The sequence below is a fragment of the Anarrhichthys ocellatus genome, unplaced genomic scaffold, assembly GCF_004355925.1.
Source record: "Anarrhichthys ocellatus isolate YVR2014 unplaced genomic scaffold, GSC_Weel_1.0 scaffold6, whole genome shotgun sequence".
Taxonomy (NCBI): Eukaryota; Metazoa; Chordata; class Actinopteri; order Perciformes; family Anarhichadidae; genus Anarrhichthys; species Anarrhichthys ocellatus.
This window is the reverse complement of record NW_022280036.1, coordinates 7,652,310-7,678,927: the sequence shown is the minus strand read 5'-3', so window position 1 is coordinate 7,678,927 and position 26,618 is coordinate 7,652,310. Positions and strand designations below refer to the sequence as shown.

The 26,618-nt window shown below is 39.3% G+C and overlaps 2 protein-coding genes across 8 annotated transcripts; both read left to right on the top strand.

The window, feature by feature from the left end:
• Positions 1-4,466: 4,466 nt before the first annotated feature.
• Positions 4,467-15,631, top strand: def8 (differentially expressed in FDCP 8 homolog). Of its 5 annotated transcripts, none has more exons than XM_031846157.1 (12): positions 4,467-4,882; positions 5,643-5,765; positions 8,613-8,707; positions 8,841-8,990; positions 9,708-9,849; positions 10,266-10,430; positions 10,769-10,896; positions 11,040-11,153; positions 11,516-11,596; positions 12,455-12,595; positions 12,709-12,818; positions 13,122-15,630. In XM_031846157.1, the coding sequence occupies exons 2-12, from the start codon at positions 5,657-5,659 to the stop codon at positions 13,213-13,215; spliced, it is 1,329 nt and encodes a 442-aa protein (XP_031702017.1). In that variant the 5' UTR covers positions 4,467-4,882; positions 5,643-5,656; the 3' UTR covers positions 13,216-15,630. The 5 variants fall into 5 exon arrangements, with proteins under 5 accessions (XP_031702017.1, XP_031702014.1, XP_031702015.1 ...); XM_031846154.1 differs by having other exon boundaries at positions 5,033-5,765; XM_031846155.1 differs by having other exon boundaries at positions 4,467-5,122.
• Positions 15,632-16,078: 447 nt separating this feature from the next.
• Positions 16,079-26,422, top strand: LOC116382815 (AFG3-like protein 1). 3 transcript variants are annotated; one of them, XM_031846152.1, is made up of 17 exons: positions 16,079-16,285; positions 17,720-17,810; positions 17,917-17,976; positions 18,073-18,191; positions 18,669-18,818; positions 18,918-18,992; positions 19,404-19,525; positions 19,639-19,912; positions 20,001-20,138; positions 20,415-20,568; positions 20,662-20,769; positions 22,342-22,467; positions 22,629-22,739; positions 22,957-23,072; positions 23,208-23,408; positions 23,916-24,110; positions 24,396-26,422. In XM_031846152.1, the coding sequence occupies exons 1-17, from the start codon at positions 16,166-16,168 to the stop codon at positions 24,621-24,623; spliced, it is 2,388 nt and encodes a 795-aa protein (XP_031702012.1). In that variant the 5' UTR covers positions 16,079-16,165; the 3' UTR covers positions 24,624-26,422. The 3 variants fall into 3 exon arrangements, with proteins under 3 accessions (XP_031702012.1, XP_031702011.1, XP_031702010.1); XM_031846151.1 differs by having other exon boundaries at positions 17,723-17,810; positions 20,415-20,769; XM_031846150.1 differs by having other exon boundaries at positions 20,415-20,769.
• The last annotated feature ends 196 nt before the right edge of the window (positions 26,423-26,618 follow it).

The following is a 26,618-nucleotide window of genomic DNA, read 5'->3' as shown; positions in this document are numbered from 1 at the left end:
AAATCCCCATGTCCAACTGCTGCTAAATACAGATTGATAGTTTTTTTTTGTTTTTAAAGCAACACAGACACTCTTCGTCAGGCTTTTTGTCCGCATTCAAGCACCGAGACAAAAGTCACAATTTGTGCACAGACCTGTCTGATCTAAATCATTAGATCATTCACGTATATTGAGTTGAACCTCTCTCTCTTTGCCCTTCAATTTCACAGTCTGTTCTGCGTTAATATTACTGATTATTTTCACTTGTCACTAAATAATGCATTTACAGTGTATGTAGTGGGGAATGATTCCTTAGTAACAGTGAACGGTGTACTGTTTGTGAACGCAGCCCTGGCTCTTCGCCCAACCAATTCCCTAATCAGGTCAGTATATAAAATGCACCTGTTGGCATAGCCTCATTCTTTGTGGCCCCTGCTAGCGTTACGGGTATGTATTTAATATGATCAATAAGCATGCCAACCTTTTTTGAAATACACCCTAAGTTCACAGCTTCCTTTTTGAAATCTGGTCTGCCACGACGAGTGATTCCATATCTTAATACTCTGTAAGAAGTGGTTCACCTGCTGCTGTTTTGCCTCCGTTTTTGCCCCCGTTATGTTTTGTCGTTGTTCTGTTGCGCCCTGATGTTTTGTTTGCTTTACATTGTTAAACCAACTGGGTTCGTTCGTTTTTGTGTTTATTCTTTTTGGTAGTTCCCTTTTTCTTTAGGTAAAATAGATAATAGTTTCTGTTGGACAGGATATTTTAGGATATTAAAGATTATAGTTAAACGTTTTTGGTAAAGCTTTAGATTATTGTAGTATTGGTTTCAATCATTTTCATTTGTCATTCATTTTCTTCCCTCCACAGCAGCTGCCGTACCTGCAAATTTGGTTATTTTTGATTCTTTAAATAAAACCTTTGGTTAATTTTACAGAACACGTCTCTGTCTCTATCATTAACGAATCTGTGCCTTATCAGTTTTCAAAACAGTATTTTAATTAAGGTTCTTAAATCCGTATTCCCTGGAGCGTAATTTCCCAGGTGGCTTTGTGGTTCCCTCTCTTTTCCCCTTAAGGCTTCCCCACCACAGTAACATTGAATACCTGTAGCCATCACAAAGCAGCAGGAATGACACGAGCGTCTCCAAGTAAGAATTGGCATTTTTACGCACGTGGTGCACGGTATCTTCATTATTTGTGATTAGTCTGATCCCGTCACGATGACGGTATCGATCAGAACCTAAATGTGAATGGAATTCTGTACTTTCCCTGCAGCATCAAACAGATACACTGACAGGTTCCAAATGTATCCAGTCAAATGCTTTGAAATAAATCGACCGTCCGTATGATGACCTCGATCTGCTTCATCAAACCTGTTGGTAAAAGTAGCTACAAACTCTGCGTATCACACCTTGCCAACTTTTTCCACTAATCCCTGAAGGAAACATGTTGACTGTGTGGCTATGAGTTTGGGACATTACTAATATGAGAAGCGTTTTCCTCAGTCCATGGGCGATCACATCACACACGACAGGCATCGGTTGTTCCAGTTAGCCGAGCTGCAACCAATAAACTGCGCCGTTTAGCTGTGGCTCAGCGTGAGAGCGCGTGCCACAGCCTACGGCCGTTTCCCTCTCTTCTGTAAGGCAGTGACCTAGCCTACATCTATTTTTGACGGTGACTGTTTTTTTTTCCCGGTGCCTCAGCTATCCGGAGGATATTAATATAATAATTTCCCTCCGAGGCTTCAGCTGCAAAAAAAACACCTGGTTCAAAGCCTGCATAACCAGATTATGCCAAACCGTTCCCCCGCAAGGCATCAAATAACGCAGCTTGGTCAGTGCTCCTCTGCGTCTGACTCCAGCAGCCTTCAGTCCAGAGTAACTGACGTAGTTTAGTTTAAAAGGCAAGGTGATCGCACCGGGCAAGCGGGAGGAGGGGTGTAAGGGATAATCACGATTGAACTTTTGCACAGGGACCGCTGTTTGTTTCAAGTGCGTAATTTATAGTATACGTTGGCGTTTTGTCTCGTCAATTGGGCGATAGTCAAGTTAACGTCAACCACGCTCTTTTCCTAAAACTAACTTGGTGATTTTGTTGTGTGAACGTTTTTCTGTAAAGACGGGAGTTTATTTTGATAAACTCTATATGCAACCTGCGTATATTGATGAAGCCACTGACAAAGCTGCATCAATGGAAGCATTGGTGTGAGCATGTGTTCATTATGCACTCAGAACCGTGTATAGTCTTATTGATTTAGTTTTGGCTGAGAGTCTCTAATCTCCCATTCCTCTGTCACACAAGGAAGTGAGGCAGCATAATGTGGTTTCTGTGCCAATTTCGCTTATTCAGTTACAGTGGGAAGAATTTTAAGAGTTTACCGTTCACACAGCTTTCTCTCCTCTACAAGTCAGTGGACACTAAACTTGAGTGTTTTGAAAAAGGCTCTTCCTCCCAGAGAGAATGGCTGCCAACTGGAGAGGGTATTTTAAGGCAGAGCCACACCAGCACAGGTGTGGCTCATCCAGCAGACGAGCCTCCGATCAGCACCTGTAACAAATGAAACACACAGGGCACCTAGTGTATGATAGGAGGAGGAGGGTCGTCACACTCTGCACACACACTTCTATTTACATCTAAATTATAGATACAGTAGATCAAATATAAATGCATAACCTAAACTGAGTTGTCAATTTTCAGTATATTTCAAGTGCTCCTTGCAGTATGTTTACACTAAAGTTGCAGCATGGCAGACAAAATGACATGCTGGTGTAAGCATTTCCATAAACCATACATACTGAATATGTTCCATCTCACAAAGCATTTAGGTCAGGGACATGCAGTCTTAGACAACTGATGCAACTGAGCAATCAGTTTGCAGTGCTGTTTACCAACACCTGCTGTATCTTCTTAAAGAACTTCCTTTCTTTTTCTGACACCCTATACTTTCATGTTAGTCTCTGAGAATGAGATGAGAAGAATACATAGTTTACAGCTTATGTCTTTAAATATATAGTAGAAATCTAAAGTAGGAATTTGATAATTGTAACAATGTAGTAATCTTATAGTTTTACTTGTAATATGTGGTCATGCTTTCATAATGAAGCTAATCAGTGTCACTGTCAAACTTGTTTTTTTGCTCCATAGTTTGACATGGAATTATCCTACAGAGGGAACTAAAAGGCTTCCTTTCCATGAAGATTTTAGATGGTCAAAAAGCCACTTACATACATGTAACAATAATGGTATTTGTAGAAACTATAATTGTAATTAATGCAAGGATAGTTTTCAATATAGGTCAACTATATTTACGCTCTTTGTTTGGCAAAATGCTCAGAACATTATCTGTCTTTCTTGATACACTGGGCCTGAAAATGTGATAACTTCTGAATACCCTCATTGTATGATAGGACATTTCCATTTTTGTCATCAGTGCAATGTCTAATACAATCAGCAGTTATCAGACGTTGTGGGGACTAGCTGCACTGCCGTCATACAGGGCTGCCCAGAGCGGCCTTCAGGCTTGATTTGTCCAGTCAGATGTTTATCACCAAAAATAAAAGGATAATATAAATAGCTGTTTATGCTGTATTCTTTTTTTGTGAGTTCAATTATGTAGGATCCGTAAATATGATTTAGTTTTCATGGTCTGAGCCCAGCAGGCAGAATGACATTTTGCGCAAGAAATCAGTTCGGTGTGAGTGAGGAAAATGAAGGGACGCACAGACAGAGAGGCACACAGGGGGTTTAAGCTTTGGCAACCCTTTATCAAACATCACTTTTAAGATAATGTAGCTTTAGACACAACAGCTAAGAAGCTGAGGAATTGTATCTTTATTTAATGTTTTTATAAAATACAGACAATTTATCAAAAGTATTCTTAGTGTTTTTGTATTACTGTATTAGATATGAAGGAGTTTATAGGTCAGAGGCAAAATCAGTAATACAGCACAGAACAATGGCATTTTGGCAGGAAATTTGGAATAATGACAATAAGTTTCGAAATAACAACATTCAGACGTCAGTCAGAGCGAGAAGTGATGGAAGTAAATGTAGAAAAGAAAATGTTACTTTTTGTATATTAAGGTTAGAACATACAGGACTTAATGACATTTTATACACCATGAAAAAGACAGTGTCGGATAAATGTGAGATATGCAACTGTAAAGAAACTGTTGAACGTGTGCTGATAGAGTGTAGGAAGCTCAGCGTAGAAGGAGAAAGACTGAAGGGCAGAGTGATAGCTTTAGGAAGGGAGTGGAGCATCACAGGACTGTTAGAGACAGGGGACAAACAAGTTCAGATTAAAAGGGCTTTATTTACATTTTTTGAATGGAATGGGTTTACCATCCAGAATATAACTTATTTATGAAGTATGTTTCACAATAATAATAATAAAACCAATAAACTGAAAAGAAGAAGAAAAATGAGTTTATTTTGAAAATACTAACCGGAAATCGACTTCTTTTTTTTAAACAATGGATGACTTGATGCTTTGAGCCGTATGGTGCTGCTGATAGCAAAACAACACTGGTTGAACTATTGGTAGAACTGTGCATCTATACCGCAAGCGTCGACCATAAAACATATTTTACAGCTGCCGAGTCCTTAATGATAAATATGGTCAACAACGGGGTAAGCTTCTGACCAGACCGAGCTAACGTTAGCATCCAGAAGATGATTGTTTTGTTTTTTTAAAGCTAGTTAGCTAACGTTAGCTGTCAGCTGACATTCGTGCATTGACGTTGATGTGCCCTTTTTATATTGGTAACATATCAGTGATTATTCATATTGAATACCCCAAATGTTTACCATTAATACTTGAACAAAAAGGTTAACGTTACCGCTTTATTGGGGCGTCTGACTGACAACAACAGCCCTGATTGGTTACAGTCGGTGAGGTGAGCCTTCAATCTGTGTTAATAACGTTTCTCAGGCTTTGCAGTGTTTACATGTTTGACTCCATGAAAGTTAACCGAGCTCGGTAATAAAATGTATGATAAAAATATATAAAGAGTGAATTAAATGTCTGTTTTTGGATCGTTATTTAGAAACTACTTCAAGCGAACCAGCTTTACAGCCTGCTATCCTTTTGGGAACCAGGAGCAGGAGGAAATAATCAGAAAAAGGTTGCATGTGAGGTATTCACTTGGATCTTGCGGTTTCTTCTCATCACTTCAGATCTATTGCAGGCCACTTGCCATTCATAGCTTTTTAAGATGCCTCCATTCTTTGTTGGTTATTGAAAGCAGACCACTTTCCAAACCTCTTGACATAGCAGTTCAATATGTTTTCCAATTATAGCATAAATAAGTCTATTGACAAGTCAAAGGCAGAAATACCTGAAACGGTTGTAAATTGTCTTCCGTGGCTGAAGTGTGGCGTTGTATAGTTTGAGGTAACCCCGATGAAGACATCAGAGACATAGAAGACGACGACGTTTTAAGAGAAAGTGAATTATAACCAGATTAAAAGATGTGTTTACTGGTTAGCAGTGGCACAACTGGGATCTGTATAGTATCACACGCTGTACAATAACAATGCAAACACATAAGGTATGTGGCTGCCATTTTTCTGCCTCCGTACTTCAATTCATAAGCACAAGCCAAGAGAAACGAACCAACCTCTCAGTGTGACTGTGATGTATTTTCTCTTTTTCAGATGTAGCTGATGAAATGGAGTATGATGAGAAACTTGCACTTTTCCGCCAAACCCGCCTCAATCCTTTTGATCGTGGAGAGGAAGAAGATGGTCCCCAAGGAGGCAAGACCCCCCCACTGCACGGTGAAGTTCTTTAAGTTTAGAATATGACCTCGCTTTAAGGTCACTTTCACACAAACAATATTGTTGTTTTTAAGCTTCAGATTTTTTTTATATGCACTCTACTTAATTCTTATGAACCAAGAGGTGTAAACGTGAAGTCATATGGGCCTCGTTTATTGGACAGTTTCTGTGACAGTCGTCCTGCATCATCAGTGCTACCTTATGGGTTTATTTATTTTATATAGTTGTCACAAAGACCTCATAAAGAAAAGCTGGTTAAGAGCTGGTATCAGACCTTATATGTCACATGCTACATCTCACTGTAGGGAAATGCCAAAATATACATCGAGGAGGACTAAAGCACAACACAACTCTGTGTTACCCGTTTCACTTTCCAATGGAAAATCCCACAACATATGTGCTGACATGTATAAGTGCAGGCGATAAAATAGTTTGGATGAGAAGTGAATGTCTCTATCCATCAGAATATCGAATATCGAAACTGGTTTAATCTGTTTCAGTATTCTGGTTTGGTAGACTGAGGCCAGTTAGTTGGGGATCTTTTTGAGCCATTGTTGTGAAAAAAAGCATCAAATGTTCCTGGCCTGTGGCCTGCCATGAGGATATGGGTGCTGCAGTTGGAGGTGTTTTCTGGTATCATGATTTCTGCTTTTCTAAATGTCACTTGCAGAGATAGGTTTGTTTCCCCTACATCGCCAAATACACTTGGATCACTGTATGGGGCAGTGACTCCCTCGTGAAACTGATTTTAGCTAATCATTTCTCAGATATTTACACACGTTAAACAGTTTACATCTAGTTCAGAATGAATCTTAACACATAAAGAAAAAGCACCCTGAACTGTTGTGAGTAACTCTGAGCTTATGGAAAAGGAAGTTGGAAATACGATAACTGAAACAGAGGAAACGAAAAGCAAGTGTAAGCAATACTTTAGTAACACTTCCTGTATTCTGGAGTTTGGGAATAAAAGGCATTTTTGTCTGCTTACAATCATTTTGACAGGCAAGCCTGACACACTGAGCTTTATTGACTTTACTCCCATCTGTCACTGAGAGGCTGAATTCACCCAACATGTTTTGTTCTGAGGTGTATGCAGGTAACAGCAATTTGTCTGCACCTTTTCAGTAAGATGGATTGTTTGTAAGAATATGTGATTAGCGTAGTTTACTGTGTATCATTTGAAAGATTGTAAATCAAAGGCCTTTTCAAATTTCTTTCATGTAATGTTTAGATTCCTCAGTCAAAATGTGAGTCATCCTACTTAATGATTTCATTATACACTGTTGATATCTTGTAGGTATGATCAGAGTGTGTTTTAAGTGTTAACTGTGCATCGATTTTATTTGATATACAGACTTGGGTTGACTTTATATTGCGTAACTTTGCTGTCTCCTTTTTCCCTTTTTAATATTTTTATGTAGATAAACAAAATCACATTTCAAATTAAGAAAGGATGGAGGTGGATCAAACTTGGTGTTGCTAGTTTATAGCTTTGAATCTTTCCTCAGACTAACTCTAGGTGGTACACAGGAGGTGAACCTCTATTCAGCTTAATAGAAGTGTGGGGATGCAAAACTGCTGACAATCAAATGCAACACTACAAACGACAGCCTTGAAAATGACCGCACCGTATCAACGCATTTCATACATAGATTGAACAAAAGAAGAACACTGTATTGTTATCGTTTTAAGGTTATTTTGATTGCATTAAACTGCACAGGTGACGTTGTCCTCTTAGTACAATACACATAATTCAGTGTCCCCACTTATTGCCTGTTTTGTGTTATCTTGCTGTATATTCACGTATACATTGAGCCTCTAATCCCACATTCTTTTTAAATTGCACTTATGAGTATTTCTTTTACAATAGTTAATAAATCCATGTGGCCCAGTCTAGCAACAAAGTGAGGGACTAGCTGCTCATCATAGTGCAGCATTTAGCAGCTCCAGAGCCAGATGTCTTTCTCAAGATGTGATGGAGACGAAAACAGAGCAAAAATAATTATTACAGGACTTACATTTGTCGTGTGGATAGGAACCTGTCTCCAGATTTATGGTAATGTCGCTCTGTGTCTGCTGGAGGTGTAAATAGACATCAGTTTGACAACAAGTTCGTCATAACAACTTTATAAGGCGATAAGTCAGCTGTTGTGTTTCAGCTTGTTCTGCTGCCCAGTGTGGCCAAATCAATAAAGTCTAGTAATGCAGCTCTAAGCAGCTAATGTGGTCACATACATCAGAAAGCACAAGCTCAACCTCTATGTAGTAACACTTTCTGCTTCTCCCTGCGAGTAATATGTTCATTACTTAATGGTATTATGGAAGCATAAACTCTTGCAGATATTTGTGAATAATTGCTCATAAGGACAAATAATCCTTTCATTTACTGTATTAAAGTGACCGACGCACATCACACACAGGCAGTCATGCTGCTGATAGCAGCATCGGCAGTAGAAGAATGTGATTCAATTGATTTGAAAGCATACAATACAAAAGGTCATGTTACAGACTGATTGTAAACAGCTTTGATGCAAAAGTGATCAGCACGTCAAAGGTTCATTCCTCTGGCTGATCTGCACTTTTAACGACACAGTAGGAGTCTGTCTTGTCAGCTGGCTTGGTTACACATTATCAGAACCGATACGATGACTACACGGCATTCCTTCAGTCGTCCCTTTAGAGCTACTTCGTCTCGTCTCCTTGAGCGGTGAGTCAGAGCGTAGGGATTGTTGTGAGTGGCCACAGTCATGTGGGAAATTAGCACGCATGACTGAGTGCACTTACCACACCAAAGTGTGCATGCTTACAAGAAGAACAGTGCTTTATGCCATGTCACCTTCTCTTTAGAAGCAAGGCCTGAGCTGTTCCCTGGGACCAGAACTCACAGTTCAGACCGAACCATGGACCTGGGTCTAGCTGAGGACCACTTCTCAAGGCCTATGGTAAGTAAAGCGTTGTTCCCGCTGTCCGCCTCAAATCCAAATGACTTTCATATTGTTAAACATAGAGTGCTTACATTCAGAACAACCTATTGTATTTCATGTCCATGCTTTTGCTCTTATTCTCCTGTTTCAGGGTTCGATTGTGGCTCCTGACATTGAACAGCTGAAAATGGCCATAGAGGAGTGTAAAAAGCTGATTTTGGAGCTGCCAGAGCACTCCGAGAGACAAAAGGACACTGTGGTGAAACTCATCCACCTTCGTCTCAAACTACAGGAGCTTAAGGTTGGAACTAAGGAGTGAAGAGAGAAGTGGATAACATGATAATGTAGTTGTTGAAGCTGGGGGACAATCAGTAAAACTTCAAGACATTCATAATTGACCAATCTCACTTGACCTGTTTTCGATTTTGAGGAATGCACAGCTGTAGACGTGTTTGCAGATGGAAAGGAATTATGAAAAGCGGGGATTTTTTTTCTGTATTTTTGGCGAAGCATTTCCTGAAACTAATGCTGCATTCAAGTGCATTTGGAAAATATGGAATTTTGGGATTGAAGAATAATCTAATAATCTCTGGGTGCAATAGTTTTGGGGGGAAATTATAATCATATTGCTGTTGGCCTGTAGCTGAGAGGGGATGCTTGTCAGAGAGGTTCCTCACTATCCCTTTATAGCCAGTACCCCGTGTGTGATAAATGAGAGCAAGCATTGCAGACATGCTTGGAGACTGATAGGATGGTAAACAAGTTTGTGTAAATCTGCAACTTCCTGCAAAAACTCCTCATGTTTCAAATGGATATGCATGAGGTGCATATTTTTATTAATTTCATTGAGTTTGTACCTCAACACGTTTAGGCAAAACACAAAATATAATTTAGTCTGGGAAGAGGTGTGAACGTCTGGAATATTTAGCTGTTAAAATGATCTTATATAACCGCACATGAACTGTGTTACTGCTATGTTAGTGATCTTTGAATTGTGGTTTGTGCCTTTTAATAAAAGGACCCCGAGGAGGATGAGCCTAATCTGAGAATCCTACTGGAGCACCGCTTTACCAAGGAAAAGAGCAAGAGTGTGAAACAGACCTGTGACAAGTGTAGTGCTATCATCTGGGGCCTGATCCAGACTTGGTATACCTGCACAGGTGAGACACGCTATACAATGCATGAGTGATATAGCATCAGTGATATAGCACTGTGGAGATATTTTACACCCCAAATTGTAAAACATCCCATTGTGCATTGAATAGGAAGTTTTAAGAGCGCAGATTTTTCAAAACTCAGGCCTCTATGCAAGATCTCTATCTGAATATCCTTTTTTGTTCTTTCAAAGCTCCATGTGCATACTGACTGTCCTGATAATCAGAATTCTTGAAGAACAAGATTTTTGATTTTCATTTTATATTGTTAAGTTTCCATTTCATTTTCTCAGGATATGTTCCCTGAATGAGAGGATCTTTGTACAGCTCTTTTAATTCGTCAACCGGCCCTTCATATCAAACCCATTGTGTGTCGTGGTAATGCCATTGCGTTCCATGTGATCATCCCTCTCTTCTTTCAGGTTGCTATTATCGTTGCCATAGTAAGTGTATGATCTTGATCACCAAGCCCTGTGTCAAGTCAAAAGTCAGCCACCAGTCGGCGTACGAGCTCAGCATCTGCCCTGAGATAGGACTAGACCGACAAGACTACCGCTGTGCAGAATGTCGCACACCTATTTCACTAAGTGAGTACAAATTGAGTGTGTTGATTTACGTTTGGCAAGTTGAAATACGGGAACAGAGGATCTAAAAGCAGCATGTAGGCTAATTGAACTTCAGTTTGCTTGATAGGCGTGTGCACACAGTTGTAAATAAGGTTACTTTACACTTTACAGCCATCGACAAATTGCTAAATAGAAATTACTGAGCGACAAAAACAGAACATCATTTTTAGAAAATCTTTATTCTCTTTGACATATTTAAATACTACATGTTTAATCACAAAGTTTTAAATGTATAAAAGTACATCCTGCTTTCTGTGTGTCGTAGTTTGATTGTATTCGGTGCCGTATTAATCTTGTAGGGGGCGTGCCGACTGAAGCCAGACAGTGTGACTACACAGGCCAGTATTACTGCAGCACATGCCACTGGAATGACACCGCCATCGTCCCAGCCCGTGTCATCCACAACTGGGAGTTTGAATCACGCAAGGTAACCCCTCAACATCCACAGCAAAATACACCACAAACTGTCTCACTGTGACTTCTGCAGCCATAGAGGAGCTTTTTCAAGTCCAAGAGAGTTGCTAAAGGGGAGTCGGGGTAGTCCGTGTTCTGACAGTTTCTCTGTTTCAGGTTTGTCGCTCCTCAATGCGCTACCTGACCCTGATGATCTCACGACCTGTGCTGAAGCTAAAAGAAATCAACCCGCTGCTATTCAACTTTGTGGAGGAACTGGTCGAGATCAGGGTGGGTAGCACTAGTTAACACCACTGTGTACATAAAACGAAATCCACAGCTCTAATTATCAGCTGTGTTGTCAGTTTTAGCCCAGAATCACTTCTAAAATACTTTAACCATGACACCTTCAGTATAGTTACTGTTACATCAACAACCCAATGTCACCGTTTTGCATTAGGTGCTATTATGCCGAAGCGGCTAGCACAGGCAATGAGATGGTAAATTATCTGCATCTCTGTGCAGTAAGTGAGACAGACAGCAGTGTGTGTGTGTGTGTGTGTGTGTGTGTGTGTGTGTGTGTGTGTGTGTGTGTGTGTGTGTGTGGGTGTGTGGGTGGGTGGGTGTGTGGGTGTGTGGCTTTTTCTTTACAGAAACTCCGTCAGGATATTCTGTTGATGAAACCCTATTTTATTACCTGTAAGGAGGCCATGGAGGCTCGGCTATTACTACAGGTGAGCATCTTTTTACTAACTTGACTTTGCATGGTGGAGTTAACCTCATATTTAGTGGCATTAAATGTGACCAATAAGTAATATGTTACAACAGCACCACCATGTGGTACAAGTTGAGAGTTTGAGCTGTATCGGGAAAGGTTCCTGTTGTAAAATGTTGACAATATATGTGATACTAGTCTCTACAAACACTGTAAACTTTACTTGACTGTTCTTGGTACAAGTTCAGTATCAGCTAAAGTACTTTTTAGAATTTGTGTTGGGATTTTAAAGCTGTATGAAAGGCTGGATGATGTGTATTGGCTCAACACGGGACTCGTATCAGAGAGCACCTAAGTCACCAGGTGGAGTTCAACTTCTTCACCTTGTAAGACAGCAACTTTAATTACAAGCCGTCATCAGCTGCACATATTGACGGTAGTTTCTGAAATAAACATAAATAAATGCTACATGAATATCAAAGCTCTTAGATGTAGTATCTCTCATCAAGGAGAAAGTTGTTAATCACTCATTTTTAATTGCTGAAATAAAATGTACAATCCTCAAACTGTGCAAGTTAACAGAAGCATCCTCTCCAGTTCAATGACAAACAAAACATAATGCACATACGCTACAAACATGCATTGGCGGGTACAATACTGATGAATTAGCAGCTTCACTCTTAAGTTGAAAAATAATAATAATAGATAAAACAGGTAACATTAACATGCAGTACACAGTCAACAGAACCTGAAAACAACTGAAGAAGGTCTTCATCTGCTTTGAAAACAGTCTCACTAGCGAACATTCATTTGCCAAATTGTTAAAAAGGCCTTCCAACAGACCAACATTTTTATTTTTTATATTTGTGTTCCCCAGCTTCAAGAGCGACAGCACTTTGTGGAGAACGACGACATGTACTCACTACAGGATTTGATTGACATCTCCAGTGGCAGACTCAGCTGTTCCCTCACTGAGATCCACACCACCTTTGCTAAGCACATCAAACTAGACTGTGAGGTGAGCTCTTACATACAGCACAAAGAACAATACTATTGACTTCTCTTTGTTAGTATGCTTGTTTCCTGTGCATGTACCACACATAACATAATCTTGTGTGTGTGTGTGTGTAGCGTTGTCAGGCCAAAGGATTTGTGTGTGAGCTGTGTAAGGAAGGAGACATACTGTTCCCTTTTGACAGTCATACCTCAGTCTGCTACGACTGCTCTGCTGTCTTCCACAGGTTAGTCGCCACCAACTTTTCAGACTGAAAAATACGGCAAACAATGTGATTGTAGCACTACTTTTGAGTGGAGCTACTAATCCCAAAGACATCCAGTTATTTGGTGTAGTCTAGTCTAAGATCACCAGTTAACACACCTTCAAACTGCATACAAAGAGATAAGAAAGACACGTTTGTCCCACTCAGCATACTGTAGATAGCAAAATGGTACAATTACAAACAATGAGCTGTCCCTTTAAAATGAAAAACAACACATTACTCAAATGGACACCATTAATATAACCTGTTTTTGTGTCTCTTTAGAGATTGTTACTATGATAACTCTACGACTTGTCCGCGATGTGCACGAATGACTGAACGCAAGCAGGACGAGGAGCCAGTCGTGAGAGTTGCATAAGTCTGGAGAGGACCACATGAAGCGACTGGAAAGTTGAACTTTGACTCATGTTGTGCTCTCCTCGAACAAGGAAGTCTAACGAAAGACTAGCTTTTAGTTTTTGTCCTTGGTTGTGTTTTGTGCATATGTTTCTATACTGTAGTGTCTGTAGCTTCATGTGTGCCATACAATGAAGCAGGGTACTTATCAACCCATCTGGAAATTAATATATAAATTATATAATTTTTTTACCCAACTTTTTAATTCATCCTGAAATTGGATGTGTTGCACACTGTGTACGTGTGTTTGTGTGAGTGAGCCGCATTAGTGTGTGTGTCTGCTTGTTTAAACGACAAAATGAAAGCCCTATAGAGAAAAGTCACCTCATCAGACGGCGATTATGCATGCTGGAGTTGTCGTATATTAAACCTTGACTGCATTAACCTACACTGCCAATTTGACTTAACTTTAAGGTTGCCATATAGAAAGAATAGTTTTGAATTTCAATGACTCCAGATTCCAAAGACTAAAATTGCCTTTCAGCTTCCAGTTTTTATTTTAATAACAATATCTTGTGAACATGCTTTTGAAAGTTGTGCACTGAGCCGTCATTTCCAAGCATCAGTTTAAGAGGGTATTTCGTTTAGTATCGCACATTAAGAAATGCGTTAACTAGTTTACAATAAGGAATCAAATACATATGTTAGACTTTGATGTTTACTCATAATCCATCATCAATCCCAACACTGTTGCTCTTACAAGTACTGCTCCTGAAGCAGTCCACACTCGTTAGACACTATTTTAATGTCGGTCATAATTCAGCTCATATGTTTGGTCTTGAGAAAATATTTCCATATTTTACAGCAATATTTCTTTTCGGCATAAACCTACGTTGAGTTTGTTTGCTGTCAATTCGTCAACCTGGATAATGGAAGAAAAATGATATTGCTTGCAAGTTTTTTGACAAGAAAGATGGTATCTATACAATCATTAAAACCATTATTTGAAATATAAATACATAGTATTGGCAACAGAAATATAAGCAAAGCATGCATCACCGGTACATATTCTTGTAAGGAGAATTGTTTAACTGAAAAAGAATATTGAAGTTAAATGTGCTTTCCTTTAATTCAAAACTGTGAACTCATTTTAGACAGTTTGATCTGTGTTTGATCTGGTTCAGTTTAGTGCAGTGTGGAGCAAATAGATGTGAATACTCATGAACATTGCGTGCCTAAGATAGTCAGGTTACATACAGCTGTTATCCAAACGTCTTAATCCACTTGGCATCATGTTAATGGTTTCAGTCTTAATGTAAAGCACATGTTGTCCAGAAATGACAAAGGTGTTAAGTGACACCTTTGGTAATGTGTAAATGTTGACTTGAAGTATTTCTTTTAAGCTAATGAATTTTGTCTGTTATCGTTCAGCATGATGTACTGTATTTTGTTTTTCAAACTGAGGTACATGCATGGTGTTGGCAAAAGCCATGCCCTGTTGTAAAATGTGGAGTAGTGCATGAATACAGTTATTAAATATATTAAAACTGCAGTGGTTGTTCATGGATGAGTTATGACATAATTGGTCCCATTTGCACAGATGTGTAGAAATCTACAAACTAGCAGCTTCAAAATGATAATAACAATAAATGTTTGGTCATGCACATACACTGTCACTGCTACGTCCCTTGTCTTGACTGAGCCAAAAAAGTGTCATAAAAATGTCATAATTATGAATGTCATAAAAAGTCAAAGTGTAGTATCGCTAAGGCACATGCTTCATGTATATCAAGAAGTAGGTAATCGCTCAACTGTTTTAATCCCGACTGGAACAAGGCGAGAATAATCACACACACACACACACGCGTCTGAATGTGTGTTATGAATATGTTATGACAGATTTATGATGTTTTATAACATACCACATTATGTTTTCATGACGTATTATACTATGACATTTTAATTCTTTTTTTATAACAAATTATGCTGAGATACTGTTACCATTTGTGATGTCATAACATGTTATGACATTTTTATAATTTTTAATATAAAAGGCCATATTCCTTCTCCCAATAATCTTTACATTTTGCCTTGCATCATTCAAGTACATTTCACCACTGAGTCGTTTGTTTATTCACCACAAACATCCAAAGATGTAAGCACATCTTCTTTCATAACACCCACCAACTGGTGGAGGGAATGAGGGTGACCGCTGTTATGGTGTGGCACTTGTGCAACTTCAAATTTGTATTGTGTTAATGGGGTGCAATAATCCCTTTTTGAAAACGTGTGTAGTCTGTAATCTGTAATATGAAAAACTGGATGACGACATAAATCAGTATACTGATTTAAAAAAAAAAAAATCTTTAGTCAAACAGAGCCTTTGTACAGATTGGCCTAGATTAGATTAGAAAACAAAAGTAGAGTACAGCAATAAAGCAGTGTTTGCCTACTTTGGCTCCACTACAAAATCATTTGGTTGCCTACATGAAGAGTGGTGGTCGAGGACTTGGATTTCCGCCAATAATTATGCAAAGGACAGTATGTCCTATTGAAACTACATTCAAATCCAATCATGATAGAATTCAAAATACAAGATTTATGTAATAGGTAAAAAAGCTATAGCACCATGATACATCATAAACAGGAATTATGGTCGCAGATTGATGCATCCATCTGTATGCATGAGTTTGCTGCATGATGAGTGCAGTATAAACCCAGTAAAGAAAAAGAAAAACAAACATAGGCCGCAGAGCTTTTGATTAAACTTAAAACAATATAAAATGTATGTCCCACATCTGACATGACCACATACTTCTATTTTCTCACCGAAATCTCGCGGGATCAGTGTGTACGGTACTTCTCGCTCGTCGATCAGTGTGTACGGTATTTCTCGCTCGTCGATCAGTGTGTACGGTACTTCTCGCTCGTCGATCACTCCAGTGAAGCCCAGAGAAGGTGCAGGTCGGACGATGGGGCTTCTCTCTGTGAGTGTCGGTCACTTTCGGAACCGAGTCCGGGCGGTTCGGACGTGGAGCCGAGAATTATCCACCATTTCAGCTTCTCTTTGCAACGGCGGCGCACTTGCGTTGGTACGGTGACATCGTCTTTTTTACTAAAGTCGTTACTCTCAGAATAGATGCGCGCAAATGAGTTGTTTTGCAACAGCTACTCACCATGTCTTGTATAACAGCGGGTTTCAGGAGACGGAGCCCTGTGCGACTTTAGTTGAGCTTTGTCGTGGGAAGGAACGCGGTGTTCTGCAGGCTGCAGACCCCCCCCCCCCCCCCCCCCCCCCCCCCCCCCAAAACCTGTAAACAAACAAACGGCTGCACTGTTTGTGCATCATTCCTCAGTTGTTTACTCTCACGATATGTCTGTTGTTTCTGTTCTTATTGTTTGTTGTAGAAGTCGATTTCTTCAGTTAGATAATGCTTTCTTTGTAGGGGGTGTGCCTCTGTGACTGGTGCGCGTTAAGCCAATGCATGTTCATCTTTTTCATTCATTCATTCTTTCAGTTGCATTGACTTTTTAGAAGCAATTTTAAGCAAATGTTTTAGAGATATGCAAGTTATTGAATATAAATAAAACTGCTTGTGTGCTTTACTTGGAATCTAATAGTAGTGACGTTTTGGAAAAGGGTGTTTTTTTAATGGTCTTTGCTTCAACAAAAGATGTAATTGAGGTTCTCTGGCTGGTATCTTACATTTTGCTGACTTTCTTCAGTAGACTTTCTGCTTCTCTATTGAAATAGAAGGTAATGAGCTGCACTTCAACTCTGAACAGTGTCTTTCAAACTGTGTTTTATGAATGTACATTTATTTTAGAGACAGCATATTGTTAATGTCACATAAGTAATATTTTCCACTGGTTTCAATGAAACAAACATATGTGATACATTGAGTTTTCCTTAATTGTCTCTCTCTCTGATGGACCCTGCATTGTAAATAGAGCCCATCCCATACATTGGGAGCGCTGACATTAGCAACTGTGTTATTACACATATATTGGCACTGGTCTGTGTGTATGTGGGCAGATATGGGCTGAAATCAAAGACAATCAAAGATTTTGCAGTTGTGTGTAAGAAACACATATTAGTTACTTCCAAACGTGTTTATAAACTTTAAGTATTATCATCTGTGTTTGATATGCACAGGCGACCGATATGTGTGTATCATGAGCTTTAAAGCAACTGTTCAATGTATAAGTGAGCTATCTGCAACACTGTTGTACTCAAATTAAGTTAACTTTGATGCAGTGCAGTATGCCCATGTCATGAGATTTCAGTAATCCTGTAAATAATGTTTGAAAAAAAACAAACAACGTGTAGCAGGACATGTGTCTTATTTTAACATGCATGTCTGGTTCATAACAGCTGAAGATTCTTTTGGACTGTGGATTCTCATTTTTCATTTTGTATCGCCACATACACACTACATATAGCATGTTGAATTAATGCCTTTCTGTTTGTTTATGGCCCTGTCTGTATTGCTAACATGTTTAACAAAATGGAATCTTTATTTCAGAAGGCGTCACTGATCCAAAGGAGATGTGGAGGACTATATCAACACAGTTTTCCACTCGCTCGGCTACTTAGCTCGAACAAACCACCAAGAGGTACTGCACCTCCTTATACTGGTAATGTAGCTACAGGAGTGCACACAATGACCTATGAGCCATTTCTACTTAATTATTTTGCTGTGTGTGTATTGAATTGGTTTAGGTTTTGAAAAGTTTTTCCCAAAGAGTGAAGAAAGCACCGGCGTCAACAAATCAGCTGAAGGTGAGCAATGTTTGAGTCATCCTCACAAGCAGCATTTGTGCATCCTCTTGTTGTCATTCCGCTGCAGTGTATGACTGATTTTCTGATACTATTTAGATGAAAATACCAAAGAGCAAGAATGTCTTGTAAGGAAAGAGCGGGACACAGATGATGATGAGGACGACAAACGAAGAGGAAGAAAAAAAGAAGAATCTCACTGGTGGACGCGTTTTCAGGTGCGACTAATGTTTAATGCTCATTAAAATGCACTGCACACAAACACTAATAACATTGATTGGTAATAATTAATTAAATTACTTTGGCATCCTTTTGTCACATAAATTATCTTATATTGGTTCTGTTTCACTCCTTTCCACTGTAAAATGCACATATATTGGTCACATTTATTTATCATTGAAATTTTATTGATTCTTATGAAATCACATAAATGTTTGCTTGTTTATGTTATCTATTTGTTATGTTTTTGTGTTAAATTAACATAAGCTGATATATTGTTGTTAGACTTTCTAAACTTTCAAATGTTAAATTTGATATTTTCCTTAAAACATAAAGCACCGAACGAGTCAGTTAAATAGCTGCTCATAGGTCTGAGACGCAGAATAGTGGATTGTTTTTCATTGGCTTGCTGACACACCTGCTGTCTCGCCTTTAACCAACTCATCTCCTCTCTCTTACATGTCTTCATCTAACAGGATGGTTTTCCGTTGGACAAAAAAGCAGTTCAGTACTTTGCAATCGGTGCAGCAGGCATGACCTCAGCGTTTTGGTACTTTTACTTTCGAGAGACGGGGGTGCAGATCTCCTGGAAGGACTTTGTGCATCATTACATGAACAGAGGCTTGGTAAGAGGTGGAGAGCTATAGTTTTGGTATCATCCGTCTTGTATCAGTTTGTTGTTGCAACCATGTGAACAAAAACAAAACAAAGTGCTCTATTCACAGGTGGATCACCTGGAGGTGGTCAATAAACAATATGTCAAAGTAATTCCTGCCAATGGAGTGAAGACATCAGAAGTGGTTAGTTGCATGCAAATGCTGTTTTGTCCTTTTGCTTTTAATGTAGGCCACTCTGTTGGTCAGTGTTAGTGGTATTTTGAAATATAGTTTAACAGTAACACAAGCAGAGAAGAGTCAAACAGCAATTTCCAAGGTCAAAAAATTAACTTTCATGCACAAGCGTTTTCTAACATAAGTCACCGCAATCTACCGGTCCTACCAGACCAAGTAAGACTGTCGCAGAAAAAACCCTGAGTAAATGGAAATGAGCAACGATGATGCAATTTATTGCTTATTTACATTTGTAAATGAAAGAATCTTTGTCTTCCTTGTTATTTCTTATTTAAAAACATCAGTAGTCTTGCTTTGAAGTTTAACATTTCTAAGCGGTATACTGCATGTTATATGTTTTCTGTTGTGCGTATGTTTCAGAGCTATTTGTGGTTCAACATTGGCAGTGTTGACTCATTTGAGCATAACCTGGAAACGGCCCAGAAAGAAATGGGTTTGGACTCACAGAAGGTACCTGTGTTTTACAGCAGTGAAAGTGACGGGTAAAAGAATTTACCTGAAGTACCTGAAACATTCATATCAAAGTGACTTTTATGCACATTGGATTTGCACATGTTGACGCTGGCCTAATGGAGCTTCTTTCTCTTTTCCACAGGACACTGCTTTTCAGTGTTCTCCCCACTTTACTCCTGGTCGGCTTTTTACTTTTTGCTATGCGGCAGGGACCAATGGCAGGCGGTCGTGGGGGTAGTCGGCAAGGAAACCCCTTCAGTATGAGTGAATCCAAAGCCAAGGTAATAAAAGACAACATCAGCTTTCGGTTCAAAGATGTTGCTGGCTGTGAGGAGGCCAAAGTGGAGATTTTGGAGTTTGTCAACTTCTTGACAAACCCGCGGCAGTACCAGGGCCTAGGAGCCAAGATCCCAAAGGTGTGCCATTCTGTATATCAAGTATTGTGCATTTGAATTATTCATTAAGGCATTGGTATTGATCATTAAGCAACACCTTTGTTTTCAGGGTGCGGTGTTATCGGGCCCACCTGGTACCGGCAAGACCTTGTTAGCAAAGGCCACAGCAGGAGAGGCCAACGTCCCCTTCATCACTGTCAACGGCTCAGAGTTCCAGGAAATGTTTGTTGGCGTGGGCGCAGCGAGGGTCAGTACCTGGCTCAATGCAAGAGTCGTCTTAAAACTGAACAATGGGTCAAATGCATGTGATGCTGCTGTTGGGCCACATCATCTGTCAACACAATGATTCTGTGCATTGTCATGTTAGAGATACAAATATAGAGCACAATCTATCTTTGCTCTGCTCTCACTGTTCCAATAACAACACTAAAGGAAATTACGCTAACTATAGTAGTAATTAATTCTAATTTTGACATCTGTTAAGAATATTTAAGTGATTTGTCTTTGCTCTGTCCTATATAAGATAAGGGATACGTTTGCCACAGCTCGAAAAAATGCCCCTTGCATCCTTTTCATTGACGAGATCGACGCAGTTGGCAGAAAAAGAGGCAATGGGAGCTTTGGCAACCAGAGCGAGCAGGAAAACACCCTCAACCAGTTGCTTGTGGAAATGGACGGTAGGGAGTTATTATCATCTCTTTCGTTGTTCAAGCCATTCCTGGTGCAACATTTACCAGCTCTTTGTATGCTATTTGTTTTTGTCATTACAGGATTCAACAGTAGCACTAACGTGGTTGTTTTAGCTGGCACCAATCGAGTTGATATCCTGGATCCAGCTCTGATGAGGCCAGGACGCTTTGATCGACATATATACATAGGTAACGTGTAGCACTTGTCTGAGGTCAGCTTCCTCTCTTGCTTTATATTTGTCCTGCTCTCCCCTGGATGCATGAGAACTGGTTTCAGTTAATGACTTTTATAATTTATCCCCATCTAAGTCTTTTCTCTGAATCATCATTTATCACTGGGTTTGCTTTCAACATTCGTGTAAATCTATTTTTATATTTGCTAAGATCAATTCAAATTGCACTTTATCATTTGCACCATTGGTGTATTTGCCTGCTTCAGATGAGGTGCTGTGCTTTGACTTACTGAAACACTTCCTGTATGGTTTAAATAGAAATAAGCCTCAAGCCTATTAGATTAGCTGTTGTTCTTTTTTGCACCTGTTTGCATGTTATGTCATTAACAGCGTGTGTTGCACAGCGTGTGCTTTTATCTTTGTGGTTAAAATGATTGATCTTTTTCTGCCTGCTAAGATCTAATTTGCTTTACGCCAGCAGTGCTGAAGAATAGTGGGTCACAATGAAAGAGCTCGGCCTCTATAAAAGAAGGATTAGACGACTGGAGGCCAACGTGACGAATAGCACACGCCGCTCCTCTTTGTGTTCTTGAGTCTCTCGGTTCCCTTTCCTTTAGTCCTTGCGTTGTTATAAACCGTATTGATTAGATAAAGTTGCTTCAAACACTAACAACACATTACTAATTCATGTTTGATCAGTAATAAGTTAGATAACCTGTGATATCATCATGTCTCTAACTTTTAAACAAAAATATGCGTGGGATTATTCTTCATGAATAATTCTTTGTGCTAAGGTCTTCTAATTAGGCCACAAGTTAAGCCATTGCTTAAGGACTCAGGTCTAATTGCTCCTTCAAATGCCCTTCACACACACTCAACTACCTTTGTGTAATTCTCAGCTGCCACTGCAGATATAACCTCCAGAGTATTCACATGTTAGAGAGGCTGTCTACAAGATAAGTGTTATTGACTTTATGAGTTCCTGTGGAAATCGTTCTCCCCTTGTAAGAGGTAATGCTGCTGTAGGGGAGCTTCATGGCAACACACTGCTGTCACAGGATTTGTCTTTCAATGTTGTCTTTACTGCCCAGTAGTTTGATGTGCAGAATTTGATGCACAGCTCTACAAACTTCATTTCATATTGTAGTTGTTGGCACCTACATTTCTAATTGGACTTTTCTGTAGCTGTCCTTCCTCTTTTATGCTGCTGTAGTTTGACTTGAAGTAATCCAAAGTCTTTAGACAACCTTGTTATCAGCTATGTATTGGCCGTTAACCATTTGTCAGTGTCATCTTGAAAATGAGCTGTATGACAAGAACATCTCTAAAGCAGGAAAAGAGCAAAGTGGTTGTCAGGACCAGTGGAATGAGCTTCTGTAATATGTGTAAATGTGACGTCCTCATGAGGTTCATAATCTGAGACACACTTCGCAGTTCACAGTTAGTCTTGCTTTTGTATCAGTAACATTATCATGTAATCCTGTTTCTTCTGCAGTATCCCTAATTTTAATCTTAATTTGGGCACTGCATATCATTCTTTTGTTTTAAGAGAAAATCCATGATATGTTTGTTTTCTTTTTCTCTACAGGCCCACCAGATATTAAAGACAGGGCATCCATCTTTAAGGTGCATTTAAGACCTCTGAAGTTGGACATTACTATTGAAGTAGAGGCTTTGGCCAGGAAGCTAGCTGCGCTAACCCCAGGTTTTACTGGTAAGAACAAGAGATGTTCGTTCATGTTTGCATGCGTTCACTAAGCTCAGTCTTTGTATTAATCTACAATGATCATTGTCTTCTTTATCTCTCACTCTATTTAAAAAAAAAAACCACCACCACAGTCTAACTTGGTTGTTTTCGCTCCATTTGTGTCTCAGGGGCAGATATTGCTAATGTGTGCAATGAGGCTGCTCTAATAGCTGCACGCCACCTCAACCATCATGTCAACTCGAAGCACTTTGAGCAGGCAGTCGACAGAGTTATTGGAGGTGAGTTGACATTCATTTGATATTATGACAATATTTAGAATGACAATTGGACATGGGTTGTACACCTTAATCAAGTTAGTTAGTAGTAAAAGCAATTTCAATACATTTTGGTACTATTATCAATTATGTAATGTAAGTTTATATTGAGCCATCAATGTGAACTTTTTGCTTTAATTTGAGATATACATGGTATACATGACATCCTCCTTGCTCTCAGGTCTGGAGAAAAAGACTCAGGTACTGCAGCTTCCAGAGAAAACTACCGTGGCGTATCATGAGGCCGGACATGCTGTAGCGGGCTGGTTCCTAGAACATGCAGACCCCCTTCTTAAGGTAGTCGCACCATCTCCTTCCTCCTGTCTCTGGCACTGCTGCTTGACTATCTGAATTCCTCTGCAGCCCTTGCATAGTCTTGGTTTTAAGTTACAATTAACACACAACAACATTAATTATAATGTACTCCCTCAGGTGTCAATTGTTCCCAGAGGGAAAGGTTTGGGTTATGCACAGTATCTGCCTAAGGAACAGTACCTGTTCACTCAGGAGCAGCTGTTTGACAGAATGTGCATGATGCTGGGGGGTCGAGTGGCTGAGCAGGTTTTCTTTCAACGAGTCACCACCGGTGCGCAGGATGACCTCAGGAAGGTCACGCAGTCTGCGTATGCACAGGTGATCACCACATGTTACAACAAGCATGGTAACAGATACACAAAGCTGTAAACTACTGTATGTGATTCTAAATATACCTTGTAATTACATTTTATGCAATTGGGAGTCAGTGTTGTGTCATACACTCTCATATGCTGGGATAGAAGTTGTTTAAAATGTGGCAGTAAAATAGGTAATAATGAACAACAACACTTACAAGATATGTTTTTTGCTCTGTATATTAATTTAGTTTCAAGATTGATTTTCTCAAGATCGTAGTGACGGGTCAATCACAGACCATGTGAAATAGCAGGTCCTGTGTTGCTGCACGCTAATATTATTTATGTTGAGCTCTGCAAACAAGTAGTTTAATACAGACAAACTGCTACAGTAACAGTTATATTTACTGCCCGGGCTATTTCTGCAGGTGCACAATTAGAATCAGCAAATGATGTTGTAACCAAAGGCACATAAGAAGCATATTCTGTGTCTTTTGATTAACTAGGGTCATTTCTCCTCATATTTTAGGTTGTACAGTTTGGAATGAACGATGCGGTTGGTCAGATATCCTTTGACCTGCCTCAGCAAGGCGATTTTGTAACTGAGAAGCCCTTCAGTGAACCTACAGCCCAGCTTATAGACCAGGAGGTCCGCCTGCTTATTGATTCTGCCTTCCAACGAACACTTCAGCTTGTTACCGACAAGAAAGAAATGGTGGAGAAGGTGAGAACTATTACCACTGGTGACAAGGATATAGAGAAGTAAAGATAAAGAGCAGAACACTGACAGTATGATGCAGCAACTTTACAGCTGATTTATGGTTTGTTTGAATTTGTATTTTTACAAACTGGTTGGAATAACTGCTATGAAGATGGCAAACCTCAACGACCTTGTGTTAAGCTAGTTGTGATATTATAACTGTCATTATTTTAAAATAAATAATTACTATTACTTCTACCATCGTTATTATAACGCTTGTTGTTTACTATAATTCGTCATGTGTTTCAGGTGGCAAAACGTCTTCTAGAAAAGGAGATTCTAGACAAAGCCGACATGGTGGAGCTGCTAGGAACTCGTCCTTTTCAGGAGAAGTCATCGTATGAGGAGTTTGTTGAAGGGCTGGGGGAGCTTGAGGAGGACACCGCTCTACCCGAAGGGCTGAAGAACTGGAACAAGAACAAAGGGGAGGAAAACCCCCCACAGAATCAACAAAACAAAGCAGCCCTTTACCTGTAGGTGGATGCACAGCCTCAAGGCAAATATTCCACTGTATTCAGCTGAATATAGTTCAGCAGCATCTGGTCTCTGAAAGAAATTCCTTGTTCATCTCATGGACAGCGGCAAAGGGAGGGATGAAGTTGTTTTGCACAGGTCTTACATGGCCCAGATAATGCAATTTTTCATGTTGTAGATTGTATACTCTGGGAGCGAATTCCAAAAAATGACTCATCTTTTTACTGTTAGATCAGTTTTGGGTCAGTAAGCTAAGGCTTATATGAAAACTGCAGTTTGTGACTTACATTTCACTGGAGGGGCCTTCTTCTGACAAACACACTACAGAATAATCTGCAGTCATGGTCAGGATGTTTGTACATTCAAAACACATTGACATCATGTGACATTAGTGTGTACATTAGTTGTGGTGTGTATTTGTTAGCTACACACTGTACTGGTATCATGTGAGTTAAATTATATTCTGGGGCCCATTGCACTTGTCCAACCTTAAATCTATAAATTGAATAAGACTGCTTCCAATCTTGGCCACCCCTTTATTCTGTTAGTAATTCAATATTTAAAATGTGTTTTCCCCGAGTGGAGAAACCAGATTCTCTGACGGATGTTTTAAGTTTTTAAAGGTACTTTCACTGTACTTTTGACTTTTTAAAGTCTTTCTTCACACCATTGTAGAATGAAAACATTCTTACATTTCTGTGACATTTTGTCTTAACTCAAATACATTTCCATCACCATTATAGTCTTCCAGCAGACTTCAACCTGTATCAGTAAAGGTAGATGTTAGAACTCAAGTGTTTATACTTTTGCTTTGTGCACACATGACTGATATTACAAATGCAATTGGATCAGATGTACTGTAGGTTATTGTAGGTTATTGTCATTTCCTCGGTATCCCATAGTTACAAGAGTCAACATTGATGCAGTCATCCATCACTTGATTTGATGGTTACTTAAGAACTGGGAACAACTGAGCTGAGTACGATTTAAATATAAGCTGACAAAATGGCATACCACAAAATCTTCACTCACTCACACTACCTCTGAATCTCTGTATTCTTAACTACCTCTTAAAATAACATTCATCTTTTGGCAATTTATTGATCACAATATTGAAACTACAGTTTGGTTATGCTTTTATTGTTAATCATATGAAATTACATTCAGTCTGATACTTTCTGTGTTTTACTGCAGTTCATGTGGATAACACAAATGAGTAAGGGCTGAAAGTAAAGAGAGCATGAATTGGCTTTTCCATTGATGGACTGGCTGACCTAACCTTGACACCCTCGTCCAGCATTTATTAACATGGCAACAATTTGCCGTTACTCAGGAAATCACCATTCTGCCAGCTGTGGCTTGTGTTTGAATGTCTTCCCTAATTGTGAGGCATCCAAGCTAAGCTCGATAACCATTCATGTAGCATTCTCAAGCTCCTGAGCTGAGTTACCAGGTGTATTATAACACATAACACTTGAAGTAAATGCCTTGCAGTGTGAGCCTTTTTTTGTCCAATAGCTGGTTAAACCGACTAGCTTGCCTCTGGAACATTGATGAGCGAGCTGGTTGTATATCAGTGTAAATAAAATGTATTGTGTGAATTGTGCCTGCTCGACAATGCACTACTCTTGTACTTGCTGGATATATATTTCAACATGTCAGTGAGTATTATTGATTTTTCATTGAGATGTGACGACAAATGAGGTGTCTGAGGCTTTTGTTGCTTTCACCAATATTAAACAGCTTTTATACACTGCTGGTTTGTCTTTTTTATTCCCAGTATATTTTATTTTGTTTCTTTATCATCCTCTTTTCTCTTTTGAGATATAATTTCTAAAAATGTCAGAATTCTATTGTAACGGTTTTTATAATAGTTTTGTTCCAACATCAGTGTGTGTCCTGCATGTGTGGTGCTGTAAAATAAGACGTTCTACAGTCTTATGCAAAAAAGCATTTAGCCTGAGATCTTAGCAATTGTTGTATTACACTGATTAATTA

What these genes read in the sequence shown, in the direction of transcription:
- LOC116382815 (XM_031846150.1), top strand. Translation starts at nt 16,166, where the DNA reads ATGGGGCTTCTCTCTGTGAGTGTCGGTCACTTTCGGAACCGAGTCCGG. An exon ending in ACGGCGGCGCACTTGCGTTG is followed by an intron (nt 16,286 to 17,719) that starts GTACGGTGACAT and finishes TCTTTATTTCAG; the next exon opens with AAGGCGTCACTGATCCAAAG. An exon ending in AGTCGACAGAGTTATTGGAG is followed by an intron (nt 22,740 to 22,956) that starts GTGAGTTGACAT and finishes CCTTGCTCTCAG; the next exon opens with GTCTGGAGAAAAAGACTCAG.
- def8 (XM_031846157.1), top strand. Translation starts at nt 5,657, where the DNA reads ATGGAGTATGATGAGAAACTTGCACTTTTCCGCCAAACCCGCCTCAAT. An exon ending in GACTTGGTATACCTGCACAG is followed by an intron (nt 9,850 to 10,265) that starts GTGAGACACGCT and finishes CTCTTCTTTCAG; the next exon opens with GTTGCTATTATCGTTGCCAT. An exon ending in TGCTCTGCTGTCTTCCACAG is followed by an intron (nt 12,819 to 13,121) that starts GTTAGTCGCCAC and finishes GTGTCTCTTTAG; the next exon opens with AGATTGTTACTATGATAACT.